This window comes from Lepidochelys olivacea, assembly GCF_965140295.1.
Source record: "Lepidochelys olivacea isolate rLepOli2 genome assembly, chromosome: 1".
Classification (NCBI taxonomy): Eukaryota; Metazoa; Chordata; order Testudines; family Cheloniidae; genus Lepidochelys; species Lepidochelys olivacea.
In genome coordinates this window covers 218,609,394-218,625,952 of record NC_140411.1, presented here as the reverse complement: position 1 = coordinate 218,625,952, position 16,559 = coordinate 218,609,394, and the positions used below count along the sequence as shown (strand labels likewise).

General features: G+C 45.7%; 1 protein-coding gene across 1 annotated transcript in view; it reads left to right on the top strand.

The window, feature by feature from the left end:
• Positions 1-16,559, top strand: part of RIMKLB (ribosomal modification protein rimK like family member B) — a 71,188-nt gene that overhangs the window by 48,245 nt on the left and 6,384 nt on the right. The window contains exons 4-6 of the mRNA XM_084630398.1: positions 6,241-6,471; positions 8,450-8,536; positions 11,169-11,372. Coding sequence (XP_084486524.1) covers positions 6,241-6,471; positions 8,450-8,536; positions 11,169-11,372 — 522 coding nt within the window. The remainder of the gene's footprint in view (positions 1-6,240; positions 6,472-8,449; positions 8,537-11,168; positions 11,373-16,559) is intronic.

Sequence of the window (16,559 nt, the reverse complement as noted above, 5' to 3'; positions counted from 1 at the left end):
AGAATTAGTATGGGAAGCAAAAGTGGATGGGAACCTGGGAGGCAGTGACCATGAGATGGTCGAGTTCAGAATCCTGACACGGAAGAAAGGAGAGCAGCAGAATACAGACCCTGGACTTCAGAAAAGCAGACTTTGACTCCCTCAGGGAACTGATGGGCAGGATCCCCTGGGCGAATAACATGAGGGGGAAAGGAGTCCAGGAGAGCTGGCTGTATTTTAAAGAATCCTTATTGAGGTTACAGGGACAAACCATCCCAATGCATAGAAAGAATAATAAATATGGCAGGCGACCAGCTTGGCTTAACAGTGAAATCCTTGCTGATCTTAAACACAAAAAAGAAGCTTACAAGAAGTGGAAGATTGGACAAATGACCAGGGAAGAGTATAAAAATATTGCTGGGGCATGCAGGAGTGAAATCAGGAAGGCCAAATCACACCTGGAGTTGCAGCTAGCCAGAGATGTTAAGAGTAACAAGAAGGGTTTCTTCAGGTGTGTTAGCAACAAGAGGAAAGTCAAGGAAAGCGTGGGCCCCTTACTGAATGAGGGAGGCAACCTAGTGACAAAGGATGTGGAAAAAGCTAATGTACTCAATGCTTTTTTTGCCTCTGTCTTCACGAACAAAGTCAGCTCCTAGACTGGTGCACTGGGCAGCACAGCATGGGGAGGAGGTGACCAGTCCTCTGTGGAGAGAAAAGTGGTTTGGGACTATTTAGAAAAGCCGGACAAGCACAAGTCCATGGGGCCGGATGCGCGGCATCCGAGAGTGCTAAAGGAGTTGGCAGATGTGATTGCAGATCCATTGGCCATTATCTTTGAAAACTTGTGGCGATCAGGGGAAGTCCCGGACGACTGGAAAAAGGCTAATGTAGTGCCCATCTTTAAAAAAGGGAAGGAGGAGGATCCGGGGAACTACAGGCCAGTCAGCCTCACCTTAGTCCCTGGAAAAATCATGGAGCAGGTCCTCAAGGAATCAATTCTGAAGCACTTAGAGGAGAGGAAAGTGATCAGGAAGAGTCAGCATGGATTCACCAAGGGCAAGTCATGCCTGACTAATCTAATTGCCTTCTATGACAAGATAACTGGCTCTGTGGATGAGGGGCAAGCGGTGGATGTGTTGTTCCTTGACTTTAGCAAAGCTTTTGACATGGTCTCCCACAGTATTCTTGCCAGCAAGTTAAAGTAGTATGGGCTGGATGAATGGACCATAAGGTGAATAGAAAGTTGGCTAGATTGTCAGGCTCAGTGGGCAGTGATCAACGGCTCCATGTCTAGTTGGCAGCCAGTATCAAGTGTAGTGCCCTAAGGGTCGGTCCTGGGGCCGGTTTTGTTCAATATCTTCATAAATGATCTGGAGGATGGTGTGGATTGCACCCTCAGCAAGTTCGCAGATGACACTAAACTGGGAGGAGAGGTAGATATGCTGGAGGGTAGGGATAGGGCCCAGAGGGCCCTAGATAAATTAGAAGATTGGGCCAAAAGAAATCTGATGAGGTTCAACAAGGACAAGTGCAGAGTCCTGCACTCTAGGACGGAAGAATCCCATGTACCACTACAGACTAGGGACCGAATTGCTCGGCAGCAGTTCTGCAGAAAAGGACCTAGAAGTTACAGTGGACGAGAAGCTGGATATGAGTCAACAGTGTGCCCTTGTTGCCAAGAAGGCTAATGGCATTTTGGGCTGTATAGTAGGGGCATTGCCAGCAGATTGAGGGACGTGATCGTTTCCCTCTATTCAACATTGGTGAGGCCTCATCTGGAGTACTGTGTCCAGTTTTGGGCCCCACACTACAAGAAGGATGTGGAAAAATTGGAAAGAGTCTAGTGGAGGGTAACAAAAATGATTAGGGGACTGGAACACATGACTTATGAGGAGAGGCTGAGGGAACTGGGATTGTTTAGCCTGCAGAAGAGAAGAATGAGGGGGGATTTGATAGCTGCTTTCAACTACCTGAAAGGGGATTCCAAAGAGGATGGATCTAGACTGTTCTCAGTGGTAGCTGATGACAGAACAAGGAGTAAGAACCTGTTGGGGGGAGAAAGGTAGGCATAGTGAGCTATAAAGATGTCAGACGCTATCAAATACTTCTGGTGCATGAATTAAGATGATGATCAGACCTGGACGTGGTGTCTTGAAATAGCTTGGTCCTTTTCAGTGAACTATAATGCCCCAGTGCAAAAGTATATCTGCAGTCTCAACCTAGCAGCTTCAGAAGCATGAGAGAAACAGATGGCTATGTGGCTGAAACACTAATAATAGTTGTTGAGCTTGGAAATAAGGCGGGTACTGCAAAAGTTGAAACATTTAAACACTGATACATCTTCTTTGGAATAATGAGGAGTCCGGTGGCATCTTCAAGACTAACAGATTTATTTGGGCATAAGCTTTCATGGGTAAAACCCCCCACTTCTTCAGATGCATCTGAAGAAGTGGGGTTTTTTTTACCCATGAAAGCTTATGCCCAAATAAATCTGTCTTTAATGTGCCACTGTTGCTTTAAGATGCTGTTGTTTTTGTGGATCCTCCTTTTGTGGATACAGACTAACATGGCTATCCCTCTGATACTTCTTTAGAATGTAATCTTCCCTCTTTAAATGTTTCATGTCTTAGGAACAGTTGCCTTTTCTGCAGAAAAGGTGGTTAATGGATGGATTGTCACAATAAAGCAGCTAGAGAGACCTCTGGTGTGAAGAAATGGGGAGAAAGCATTTTTTCCTAGAGAAATACATAAAATGGCAGTCAGTTTAGCTTGTGGAGAGGAAGCTGTTATCCCATCTAGCTCACCATCGAAATAGGGTTGGCTCTTATGAGTGTAATAGTGATTCAAGGAGTGCTTGTCTTACTTAGTTATCAGATGTTGTTTTGAGAGGCCACCCTTCATGTGAGAGCGAGAACTGAAGCTCTGTAGCTCCTACCCCCCCCCCCCCAAGAGTGAAGTATCCTGGCAAAATTCCATCTTAAGTAATTACATTGTGCATTGCTAAAATTCCTCTTACAGCATCATCTGGATACAGTGAATTAAATTCACTGAGTAGAGTTAGAACTGCCACATTCTATTGTGGAGACATCTGCCTTGCAGAGGAGGGCTAAGGAATGGCTGTATTACTAAGTGTAAAACCCTATTTAAATGTAAGATTGTTGTTTTTTATGGTGCTGTTCAAGCTCGTGTAGTCTTAGGAGCTACTTGTGCCAAAGAATCCCAAAGTGCTTTATAATCATTACATATATAGGCATTGGCCACCCCTCCCCACCATTAAAGCGAACATTTTTGCTGTCAAAAGGCCTCAAGTGGATACCAGTGAAGTACAAGAAGTGTCAATACATGTGTCCCTCCTCCCAATGTGCCTAAACCTGCTAGGGCTGAGGATGTGTGGATAGCTATGTCTGCTTGGCCTATTCATGAGGCTATGTCTACACTACCACAGTAAGTTGAATAATGTAAGTTAAGAACGTAGCTGAAATCAACATAGTTTAGGTCGACTTACTGCGGTGTCTACACTGTGCTGGGTCGATGGGAGATGCTCTCCCATCAACTTACTTTACTCTTCTCGTTCCTTGTGGAGTACTGGAGTTGACTGGAGAGCTCTGTGCTGTTGTTTTTTTCGTGGGTCTCACTAGACCTGCTAAATTGATGCCCAGTGCATTGATCACAGCAGTGTCGATCCCGTGGTAGGGTGGATGTAGCCTGAGACTGCCACCAAGGCAGCCAGTTAGTCATGTTCAGGATTTTTTTGTATATGGACAGATGCCTGCTAAATGCTGGCCTGAAACGAATTCATTTCACGTAGGATGCCAAATCGCCTGGGAAGTAACTTATTACTTCTGTCCAAAGGCCAGAATGGTTCCAGTACTTAGAGGTGAGATACTCTGCATACTGTTTGCCAAATTCTCAAGCCATTCAGTCACTTCCTATAACTCTCTGGTATCTTGGTTTTTATTTCGTATTGTATGTATAGATCTGTTCTTTGAAAAGCTAATTAGTCATATACATAAACATGTTGCTGCATGCCCCACAGCCTAATGCGTGGATTGATAAATCTACTCATCTGGGCATTCAGTTCTCCTGGATGTTCATTTAACTACAAATGACTGCATCTCAGGGCCAATACTAAATAAAAGCTTATTTTTTCAAAATGGCAGGATCTGGGTTTCCTGTTTACCTTAATGGAGCTGCCTCTAGTTGCAGTACTCCGTTGCTGGGAGACCGCAGCTAATTTTTATGATGCGCGTCAGTAGCAGTGACTCAAATTATACATTTCATTGAGTGCCTTTTTCCTCTTTGTTTTTGAACTGTCTTCTCTAAAGGGAGAGAAAATGCTTTTTGTTCTGGAGAGAACAGAGTCCAGACCAGTTTGAATCTAAACAAAGGGCCAGATTATCCTCTTGGTTAAATCATTGTAATTCCAGTGTCACTCCATGGGAGCTGATGGCCTGACTGAATTTATACCAGTTGTAACAGTCAAATCTGGTCCAAAATATTTAGGAGGACATTGGAGGTGGTTTATACTTCTCCTTCAGATTGCTGCACCCCTTTTGCAAACTCCTGAAGCCAAAACCTACTCAATTTAGTATATTCCATTTTAAAGAGAAAATGCCAAAATGGATTGAGAGAGATTTTTTTTCATCAGAAAACTGCATAATTCCAATTCACAACACAAAAATATACAACGGCTACTGTTGAAAAAGCAATTCTCACTAATGTAAACTGTTACTCAACTTCCATGTGTCTCAATACATGCATGTAAATAGGATAGTGAAAAGTGGGTGTGAATGGAGATTTAGGCGGGGAAGAGTGTGTCTAATGGAGAATGCTACTATATAATTGTTCTGACAACGTCAAAGTTCCGTGCTTGCCAAATCAGAGTTCCTTTTCATGTTGAAGGAGATGGTGGCCCTCTCCCTGATGTTTGCATCCCACTTGGGTTTTTTGCAGTGGCTATTTCTAATCTTGTTTGAGAAAGCACTGTAAAATGGTGTTGTGAAGCCTGCTTGCTTAAACACGCAAGTCATGTCAGCTGCAATGCGGCAGTGCTTGGTGCTAATGAGGTGAGCTTTCAGAGCAGCCTTCCTCTTGTGTGTGCTCTCTCTCGTGCACATATATATATGTGTGTGTGTGTCTATACACACACACACACACACACACACACACACATATATAATATATACACACACATGCACGCACAATAGTAGGAGAGGGGATTTGGGAAAGGGATCTGTATTGGGATTGGCTCTGTTTCTGCTCTTTCCAAAAAAAAAGAAAAGGTTCTGTGTCTGTGTGCATGTGAAGGTGGGGAGGGCATCTTTCTCCATGCATTGCAGGGTAGAGGTGGCTTCTCCTTTCTATTAAAGGCATGATCTGAAATGTATCTTAGGTGGGAGGAGGGATATGAGAGGAAGAGGAGCAGAAAAGACCTGTCTCCAAGAAAAAGCATTAATTCAAGTGCTCCTTAAAAGCAAAATGAAACACAAACTGTCAATATAGCAGTTGTATACTGTGGATTTGCAGCCCTGTTTTAAAAATAAATCCCCTTTTTTGTTATGGGGATAGTCAGCAAATACACAGTACCAGATTTGAATTGTTCCAGCTGGCTTCCATTGTTTATGGAAATCTAAGCGCATTATCATCTCTTTTCCTATCTCTTCTCTCCTCCTTTAACCATTACGGTACCAATAGCAAGTGTCATCACCTCAGTGAATTGCACTGACTGATGAGTTTCCATCAGTTTCCACTTTATTCACCTGACAAGATGATCAAAATGACTTCTCGGCTCCCAACCCACTGTCATCTGCTAGGTCCTCCTCAGGAGACTTGACATCTTCTAAAAGCAAAGCCATCATACTTACTTTCCTGCAACTTGTTTCACTCCAACTTTCCCTCCCACCCCACCCCATCCCTCCAGACACACAGACTGTTGGATTAGATTGGTATTTTCCCATCTCTAATAATTCATCACTCTGAGGGCTAGTCCAGGATTGTCCAGACCTAGTTTTAAATATATCAGTGGGGGGGGACAGGAAGGATTTTTTGCCTCTGTGTACAAAGTGGCACAGTTGACTAGGTCTGTTATAAGAGTAACGGGGTGCCATTTAAACATAAGGCGTTAGACATCTGTTAGATGCAGAATACAGATGGATCGATGGTGTGATCTGGTATTATAATTATTTCTATGCTTTGTTTATCCATCTGTCATCTTCTTGAGCCCTTGGAGTTGATTGGAATGGCTTTCCTTTCCTTCCCTAGGTCTCCGGGTGAATGGGGAGCTCATTACTGCCTATCCACAGGTGGTGGTTGTACGTGTGCCAACACCCTGGGTCCAGAGCGACAGTGACATCACGGTCCTTCGCCACTTGGAGAAGATGGGCTGCCGGTTGATGAATCGGCCCCAAGCCATCCTCAACTGCGTCAACAAGTTCTGGACCTTCCAGGAGCTGGCTGGTCATGGTGTGCCTCTTCCAGACACCTTCTCCTATGGTAAGCCCATTGGGTTAAAAGGGCAACATACTAAAAGCACTTACAGCAGGTGGGACATTAGTCAAGTTCGGCAAGGCCCTTATTATTGGGTTGCAGTGTGTAACTGCCCTAGAGGAGTGTTGTGTAGTGGCTAGATTGGGGACTGGGAGTCAGGACTGCTTGATTGTTCTATATTGGGCTTTGCTGTGACACCATGGGCAAGTCATTTAGGCTCCATGCCCCACTTTCCCCATCTGTAAGGTGGGGTATTGTGAAGATTATTATCTAAAATACTTTGATATCTTCAGATGAAAAAGCTATGTCCCTTGTTCAACACACAGATAACGTGTGGAACTCAATGCATTACTGAAGTCAAGAATTCAGCTGTATTTGAAAAAGGATTAGAAATGTATATGATCAAGAACATCCACAGCTATATTGGATAGGAAAAAATGCATAAGGGTTACAAATCCTCATGCTTTATTATCAAAAACTGTCTGGTATTAGGAAGATAATTTCCCCTACGGGATGATTACTCAGTCCTTGTCTACAAGTGGTTTTATTGTACCTTCCTCAAGTGTGTTGTACTGGCCACTGTCAGAGACAGGATACTAGGCTAAATAGATCTGTGCTCTGATCTAGTATGGGAACTTCTTTGTTTTTAACTGTAATGTATTTAAGAATGGAAGATTCCCTCTCGGCCTCCTTTTCTGCTAAGGAAAGGGGGAAGTTTATTGTCTCTCTGTGCAGAAACACCAACAGGCTCTAGTAATGGGATCTGTCATACAAAGTCTCAGTTAACAGGAGAACTGATCCATGAATAAAATCTGTCCACCTGTTACATAAACTAATGTGATATAAATAAAACAGATACTTATTTGAAAAGTGACTGTGTCCTTGCATTAAAGATTCAGATGTCCCAACTGTTGGGGAAGGGGAGATGTGTGTTGTTCCTTTGAGAAAGGGGGACATGAAGAATGCGGGGTAACAAGAGAGTGTCTCCCATCCTGCACAGCTCGCCCTGTCTATATAACAAATTGGATTCAGGGTTGCGCTCTCTTCTGTTTAAGTGGTAGGTGGCTTGTAAAGGGTGGCATTGCCAAGAAGAGCAGGAGATGTTGAGCTGCTCATATTCCATTGTGAGCAGCAAAATCCAGGGCGGCAGCAGCTGCTGCTGATTTTCAAACTATCACCCTGACTTGAGTCCTCTGCTTTACTGCACAAGCCTCTGAGGGCTTTCATTCTCTCTCCCTCTAACCCCCTCCCTTCTGTTCCCCACACTACAGTCAGCCCTCTGAATGAAGGGTGAATTGAGCTTATCAGGTAACAGCCTAACATTAGGCTGTTATCAGGTAAACAACATTTAAAAACCGACTCTTCTAGTGGCTTTATAGATGGAGTGGGATGGAGGAGTGGAAACATTAGTCCTGGAGTTAGGGGGGCAGGCTGAGATGTGAGGAACTCAGATCTAGGAATCTGGGGAGGTAGAATGGGACAGGATTTGGGGGGTGCTGGTCCCTGTATCACATCTTGTTCCCCTGCTACACGTAGCCAGGATGGACCTGTGTCTCCAGAGCATCCCCCTATTGGTTCCCTGCCAGGTGGATGAGAGGCAGGTAGGTGGGAGTTGATAAACATGGAGAAGGAAAAGGGAGCAGGAAAGAACAATAGAGTTCAGGGGAATTAAGATTTGGGGATTGGGTTTATCCTCATGGGTAGGGATCAGGAGTTCCAGGGAGTATTGGGGCATATTTGGAAGGAAGATGAGATAAGGGCAACAACACCCTTTCCCAATTACTACGGGTTAATGTCTCATAGATGACATGTGTCAGGGAAGTGCTGGCCCTTCTGAATGACCTGCCTTCTATTAACCTTTGGCCTACACTGCTGGCTTCAAGACCAGAGGTGGAAGGGGTATAGTCTGTATCCAGCAGTCACAGATTAGATTGGTAGTATCTGATTGGCAATTTGTAACGTTTCTCCGTTCTCTTCTTGTCAGGTGGTCATGAGAACTTTGCCAAAATGATTGATGAAGCGGAGGTGCTGGAGTTTCCCATGGTGGTGAAGAACACACGGGGTCATCGAGGTGGGTGCAGGGATGAGGGGAAGAGGCGTGTGGTGGTAACCAGCATTCCAGGGTTCCATGTGTGGTGAAGGGAAAGGGGCTTGAAGAGGCTTTATGTTGGCGGTTAGACTTTGATTTCCTTCTCTAAATCCTTCCAACTTCTGAATTGCTTCTGAGCGTTGAACAGACTTCAAACATGGAAGGCAGTTTTTAAATCAGCTGGTAACTTGTTCAAGGAGCATAGAATAGAAATAACAGGGGTCCTGCATGTGGTGCATTCACAGAGCCGTGTGAGGAGCCAGGACTGGAACAGCAGAAGGTTTCTACAGCTTTTGAGTGAGTGGCATGGGCATAACTGTGGAGAGAGGCTCCAGGACTTGGAATAGTAGTGGAATTAAGGGGAAATTTCTAAATAAGCTTAAGAGACTACAGCTCAGTTCAGTGAATCTTAATATCTTTTTCTTTCTACTTAGCATTGCCAATAGTCAGGTTTCAGTTTAATCAAGGCATTAAGTACCAAACTGGACCTAAATTCTACAACTGGATTTCTGATTTTGTGACTTTGGTGCAGATTCAGCAGCAGCTTCAAATAACTGAATAAGAACCTCATTTTGTAATTTAAATATTAAGTGTTAAATCAGTTTATCTTAATGTTAAATCAGTAGATTATCAAATGAAGACAGGTGTAAGCCGATGTGTTTCCGCACAGGGGATTGCACCAATTTAACTAAATTAACTTTAAAAACTGATTTTAGTTAGTGATGAAAGTTTCTTATGTAGCCAGAGCCTTAGACTCTGGAGCATGATTATGCAGTAAAGGGTGAATCTGTGCAATATGTGGGACCCAGGATTTAACTTGACACTACGTGGTATTCTGCTGATTAGATCTACTAAATATAATCAATTAGATAGCTTACAGCTATCAAATTTCTTCTCCTTCCCCAATCTGGGCTTGCATAAACCCCTGTTTATAAGGGGTACTTTAAAGCACACTTAATCCAGTGTCTCTGTACAGTGTCGTTTCAGTGGCATGAATTCTTAGATGAAAAGCTTCCCCCCAAATACTTTGAAGTTAAATACAGAACAGCAGATAGCAAATGATATTTTAGAAAACAGTGGCTTACATGTTATATATGGTGAATGAATTTAACCACTCACACTTAAGGCCATTAGCAGTGCAATTTGCATCAGTGCAAATGGGCACATAGTTTTTTATCAAAATGCCACACATCTCTGGTACCACATAATCCCACTGAAATGGGCAGTATCCTACCATCTTCCAAGTCCTTGGTGTTTTCATCCCCATTTTGGGAGCACAGTAGCTAGGAGAGTGGGGAAGTAGGGGATAAGCAGCAGCATGAGGAGAATGACCTTAAGTGTGGACTGGGACTGAGTAGGTGGTACCAGTACCATCTTAAATCCTTCCGAAGCAGTGCTTCATTACTGCTGGCTTTAGCAGCTCCATGTTACATAGGAGTCTTTTGCTACACAGACCCTAAGCCCTGAAGGAGCAGAGCCTGCTGAGGTGGTACCCCCAACACAGTACTTCATCTCCTCTTCCTTCTGCTTTTTTTTCCCATTTCCTCGTTAAACGAGGCAGTTTATCAAGGGATTTTGTAATGCAGTAATGTTGCAGCATAATTCAGTGAAGCTCTGCCACATAAATTGGTGGTGCCTTACTGCAAAATGTAAATCTAATGTGCCATATAATACAAGAGGTGTCAACAGAGGAGGAGAGCAATTAAGAGATAAGGCTGATGAAGGAAAGGAAATGAACTACAGAGTAGTGGAGACTGTTCCAGAAGTGCCTTTCACAGACACTGGGGAGATTACGTGGAGGGATGGGAAGTCTCTGTGAGGTGAGCTGAGGAAACAAAGTGAGGAGTAAAAAGAACACATTAGAGATTGGCTGAAGTAAGTCTTTAGAATAGTTTGCTGGCAAGGGGCATTGAATTTCTAAAGAAACAAGCTGGCCCTCTTTCACCAACTGTCAGTATGCCCCACATTATTTTTAGTGGAATAAGCTGCTGAAGTTGTCTCATTTTATCAGCTCCATCAGTGTCAGTCACAGCTACATTTCTCTCTAAACCCTTATGTTCCATTGGACGTCTGTCACCCCACTACTGGGATGTGGTGGGTACAGGGGTGCTGTTTTCCTCATGTATTATTATGATGATTTTATAGCAGTGGACTAATGCCATAGCATACTTCCTACAGTGCATCTGGGTAGAGTTCTAAGTTAACTTTGTTTTTATACCTTGAAGTTCCAGCTTTCTGCTTTAAATGGGGGAGAGGCTGTGCTGTTGGTTGCATGTGTGCTTCTCTCTGTGGTTTGTGTCTCCTCTCCTGTCTTACCAGGCACCTGTCCCAAAAGGGGTGGGAGTTATAAGGCCCAGTTTCTCTATTAAAGAGCTTTTTTGGCTGACTTACCACCCTGACTGTCTCAGTACTTGGTACATTCAGCAGCACTGACGCAGTTGAGTACCGATCTACACAGGAGAATGTGTAAAGGGATATAAAATATATCCAGCTCATGAGGATAGGCAGGTTTTTTTTGGAGATTCTTCATGTGCTGAATCTATAACACAAGACAAGTCTAGCGGCTCTTGCCCTTGTTCCCAGTTCCCACTCTCAATGTTTTCTCTTGGAACAGGCAAAGCTGTATTCCTGGCACGAGATAAGCACCATTTGGCAGACCTGAGCCATTTAATTCGTCATGAGGCCCCTTACCTGTTCCAGAAATATGTCAAGGAGTCCCATGGCAAGGATGTTCGTGTCATCGTGGTAGGCGGCCGCGTGGTGGGGACCATGCTGCGCTGCTCAACAGATGGGAGGATGCAGAGCAACTGCTCACTTGGTAGGAATAGCATTGTTTGTGGTCTTGATTGGAATTTGTGGAGCCCAATGGGAGATGAGTGGCAACCCCAATTTAAATGAGAAGTTGCACATTTTATTTTTTATTTATTGATGTTTATTACAGTAATGTCTAGGGGCCACCTGAGGACAGGATCCCATTGTGCTAGGATCTGTACAAACATAGAATAAGACAGTCCCTGCAACAAAGAGCTTATAATCTAAATAGAGAAGACAGTATGGGAGAAAAAGATAAGACGCACAAGTAGTGTGAATGATGCAATGGTGGCAAATGTCATGTTAGTGCCATGGTATTTTTGGTCTTTCAGTGGGGTTATATTAGAAGGGGATAAGCTAGATCAGGGGTTCTCAAACTTCATTGCACCGTGACCCCCTTCTGACTACAAAAATTACTAGAGGACCCAAGGAGAGGGGACCGAAGCCTGAGCATGCCCAAGTCCCGCCATCCCGGGAGAGGAGGAGAGGCAAAGCTGAAGCTCCACCTCCACCTTCCCAGGCCGGGGGGCATCAAAGCCGAAGCCCAAGGGCTTCAGACCCAGGCAGGGGGCCTGTAACCTGAGCTCTGGGCCCCAGCAAGTCTAAACCAGCCCTGGCAACCCCAATAACATGCGGTTGCACCCCACAGTTTGAGAACTGCTGAACTAGATGGAAAGACACAGGAAAGAAGGGAATGGGAGGGGTTGGAGCAAACCAATCAGCACAGGGGAGAGAATGTTCAGAGTGAAAACTGGAGAGAGCTATCTGACATCAGTGTCTGTCAGCCCCTGCTTAAAGTGTTTTCTGCAGCTGCTGGACCAGCTTCAGTCTCTGGCTGGCTCCTCCATGCAATTTCGTTCCCAAAGACACATGGCTCTTAGTGTCCTCAAAGTTGGTGTGGGGGAAGGGGTCCTCCCCTGCATAGTTCTGGGGAGTGCTGTGGGGGGAGAGTTGACCCTAGCTGGGCCCCATTTTTACCACCTCCTTCACATGCAGTACAGCTTCAAATCTTATGGGAGATCAAAAAAGTTTGGATAATTGGGGAATTTTCAGTGTAACAGATACTAGGGGACGTGACTCATTTTGAGAGATGACTTGAGGAAAGGTGTTTCAGATAGAATACTCTATAACTTAATTCTTCCTAAGATGCTGAGCATCCACAGTTCTCATTAAAGCCAGTAGGAGCTTTGAACATCAGGCCATTAGTGTATATGGCACACTAAAGCAAAGATCCCAAAGAGCTTGGCAAAACACGTGCGCATACATGTCTGAAATCTAGATATACCTCTGAACACTTAAACACCCACCACTGAAATACAGGCATTCTGGGGCAGAAGTTTTAACATTAAACAGCGGTGCTGTATAATATTTTAGTACAGGAAATGAATATATATACAATTGAATCTGCAAGGGGAATTGTAGGGAATCAAAATAACTGCTATCCAAGCTAGAATTCAACCTGGACACTGGAGTTAAGAAATCTGCAAAAGATTTTTAAAATATGGGGTCAGCAGTACTCCCTTTTGTTTTTTTGTGTGGGGTGGAGAAGATTGCTTTATACTGAGTAAAGGTGGCCTTAAAAGGTTTTTGTTAAATGTTATTTTACTTTTGACCTTAGCAATATTTGGAATACTATGTCTGGTCCTCCCTGGTCTTGTTCAAAGGCTTCTTAAGAGTGCTTAGAGATGTGTATTGGGAGCCCACACTTTGGCTTAAAGGGCGGGGTGCTAAATCTTCAACAAAGATGCTCTTTCTTTCAAATATTCATTAGGCATTTGAATTAAGTAAGGCATTGTTTGCACTACAGTGGCACAGCTACAGTGCTGCGGTTGTGCTTTTTGTGGTGTCATAGGGCACGGCTACACTTGCAGATGTAGAGTGCTTTGAGGTAAACCCGCCTTCAGAGAGCGCAGTAGGGAAAGCGCAGCAGTCTGTCCACACTGACAACTGCAAGCGCACTGGTGTGGCCACATTTGCAGCACTTGCAGCGGCATTGGGAGCGGTGCATTATGGGTGGCTATCCCACAGAGCACCTCTTTCCATTCTGGCGCTGTGGCTTGTGGGAAGGGGGCGGGGCATTCTGGATCCTGTCCCAATGCCCTGTGATGCATCGGTTCGCATCCCAGCAATCCCTGTGCCTCAGTCCACATCTGGCGCCATCTTTCAACATTTTTTGTACTGCGCGCGCTGTCTTCCCTTTCGGTCTGCGGAAATGGAGCCTGAACTGCTGAGGAGTATGCTGATGAGTCTCGCCAGCACATCACATTTGGCAGCATAGTTATTCCTTATGATCCAAGGTGACAGTGAGGGCTCCGACAATATCGACTCTTGTAACGCATATGACACGAGTGTGCTTGTGGCATTCATGGACATGTTCACCACCGTGGAATGCCACTTTGGGGCTCAGGAAAGAAGCACTGAGTGGTGGGATTACATCTTCATGCAAGTCTGGGATGATGAGCAGTGGCTGCAGAACTTTCAGATGAGAAAAGCCACTTTCATGGGACATGTGGGGAGCTCGCCCCCACCCTGCTGCGCAAGGACACAAGATTGAGAGCTGCCCTGCCGGTGGAGAAGTGGGTGGCTATTGCAATCTGGAAGCTGGCAACTCCAGACAGCTACCAATCGGTCACTAACCAGTTTGGAGTGGGAAAGTCAACCGTTTAAATCGTGTTGATGCAAGTTTGCAGGGCCATTAATCACATCCTGCTCAGAAGAACCTTGACTCTGGGTAACGTGCATGACATTGTGGATGACTTTGCACAAATGGGTTTTCCTAACTGAGGAGGAGCGATAGATGGCACACACATTCCAATTCTAGCACCAACCCACCTAGTCTGAGTACGTTAATCGGAAGGGGTATTTCTCTTTGGTTCTCCAAGCGCTTGTGGATCACCGTGGGCATTTCATTGACATTAACGCAGGCTGGCCCGGAAAGGTGCATGATGCACGCATCTTTCCGAACACTGGCCTGTTCAGGAAGCTGCAAGCCAGAACTTTTTTCCCAGACCAGAAGATCACCGTAGGGGAAGTGGAAATGCCCATTGTGATCCTTGGAGACCCCGCTTACTCTTTAATGCCATGGCACTTGAAACCCTACACAGGGAGCCTTGACAGCAGCAAGGAGCAGTTCAACAACAGTCTGAGCCGGTGCAGAACGACTGTGGAGTGTGCTTTTGGCCATTTAAAGGGCCGCTAGTGCTGTCAGTATGGGAAGCTGGACCTGGCCAATGACAGCATCCCCACGGTTATATCCATGTGCTGTACCCTCCATAACATTTGTGACGGGAAGGGTGAAAGCTTCACTCAGGCATGGAACTCAGATGTTCAACACCTGGAGGCTGAATTTGAACAGCCAGAGATCAGGGTTATTAAAGGGGCCCAGCGTGGGGCTGCAAGGATTAGGGATGCCTTGAGGGAGCAATTTGAGGCTGAAAGCCACCAGTAATGTCTGGTGCCCCGCACGGGAGCGAAGTGTAGTGGTTCCAATGTTAGTAGGACTCTGTGTCTGCTATGCTGACTTGCAGTGCCTGTTTCTTTCCTGGGTTAAGGTATCTTTTACTTTATGCAATAATAAAGAATGTTTTCAAAGCCAAAAAATCCATTTATTGAAAAGAAACACAACTGCTTGGGAAACAGAAAGGGCAAGGGGTGGAGTGGGAAACGGTACAAGCACAGATTTCCGTATGTCCTGTTACGTTACTCGGCCTTCCTGTCTGGAGTGCTGTGCAATGAGTGCTGCACTTCAGGATGGCTATACTGCATGGTGGTGGGGGTTGAGTGCAGTGGATAAGGGTCGTAGTTTTCAGGGCTAGGTGGTGAAGCTACAGGTGTTGGAGGCAGCTGGTGACAGTAAGAACCCAGATGTTGGGGGAAGTGGGTGGGAGGTGGCATGGGGGCACAAGGGAAAGAGTTTTGGGACAAGGGCTGCAGGAGGGGCGGGCGCAGTAGTGCTCCGCCTGCATGGCTATGAGCGTCTGGTTCAAGTCCCCTTGGCGCCCCATTATGCTTATCAGCCGATCAGTGCTTTGCTGCCGGAGCACCGCGCTCTTGTGCCGGTGTTCCTCATTCTGCTGGCAGATCCTCTTTTCACTGTCCCGCCACTCCTGCACTTTTTGATTTTCATTATTTGAATGCTGCATTACTTCATGCAACATGTCTTCCTTGCTTCCACGTGGCCTCTTTCTGATTCTTTGGAGTCTTTCAGCCGGTGATAACATGGATGGCTGAGATCTCAAGGTTGCATTTGTAAAGGCAAAATGCAACACTTAACGGAGGCAGCATTGTTCACACCAGACAAAGCAATGATTCCCCCATATTTAAGAGCAAGCACAGTCTACACAATAGCATAATTTGCCTGTCCTAAAGCGAGCGCACATAACTCCCGGGAGCCCCAAAATGGTGAGTAAGCACAGGGTCAAGTGTGACTGACTGTTTCACGGCTGTACTGTCCTCTGGGTTTCTGTGCCTTGGGGAGAGCCAACAGTGGCAGGGGCCCCTATACTGAACACTGTGCCAACATTTTCCACAGGAGTTCATCCTGGAAGATACCTCACTGCTGAGGGTGACCTGGGAAGCAAGGGAGGGTCTTCTCCTGCAATGCGGTTTCCGCCCTGGCCCATATGCAGCTTGCCTGTGTGCAGCAATGATCCCCTCGCCCCTCACGGCACAGTGGCGCGGACAAGTTAGCATTACTGGGACAAGGACCACAGTGGCTCTCCCGAGAAACCTGCGCAAGCGCATTGCCCAAGTTCTGGACGAGACCTTTGAAGAAATCACTGAGGCCGATTACCGCGATGTGAGAGAGCACATCAACGCCCTATTCTGCATCTAGGCATCAATGCAGCCATAGCCCTCCTCGCCCCAAGAGCCCACACCAAATAATTTCTTTCCCAAAATAAAAGCCACTTACCGGGGGCCTCCTCTGGTGTTTGTCCTTTCCAAAGCACTGGCCGCCGCGACTGGCTACCTTAATCCTGGCTTGAGAACAGCTTCTGGCTGCATGCATCTAGGGATTCCAGGGTGTCTTCCTCTGCCTCAGCACCCTCGCTCCTGCTTTGCTGTTCCTTCTCCTCCTCCTGTCTTGTTCCACTGGGCTCTGAAGTGTCAATGGTGGTCCTCGGAATAGAGGTGGGGTCACCCCAAATATCGCGTCCAGCTCTTTGTAGAAATGGCAGGTCGCAGGGGTAGCACC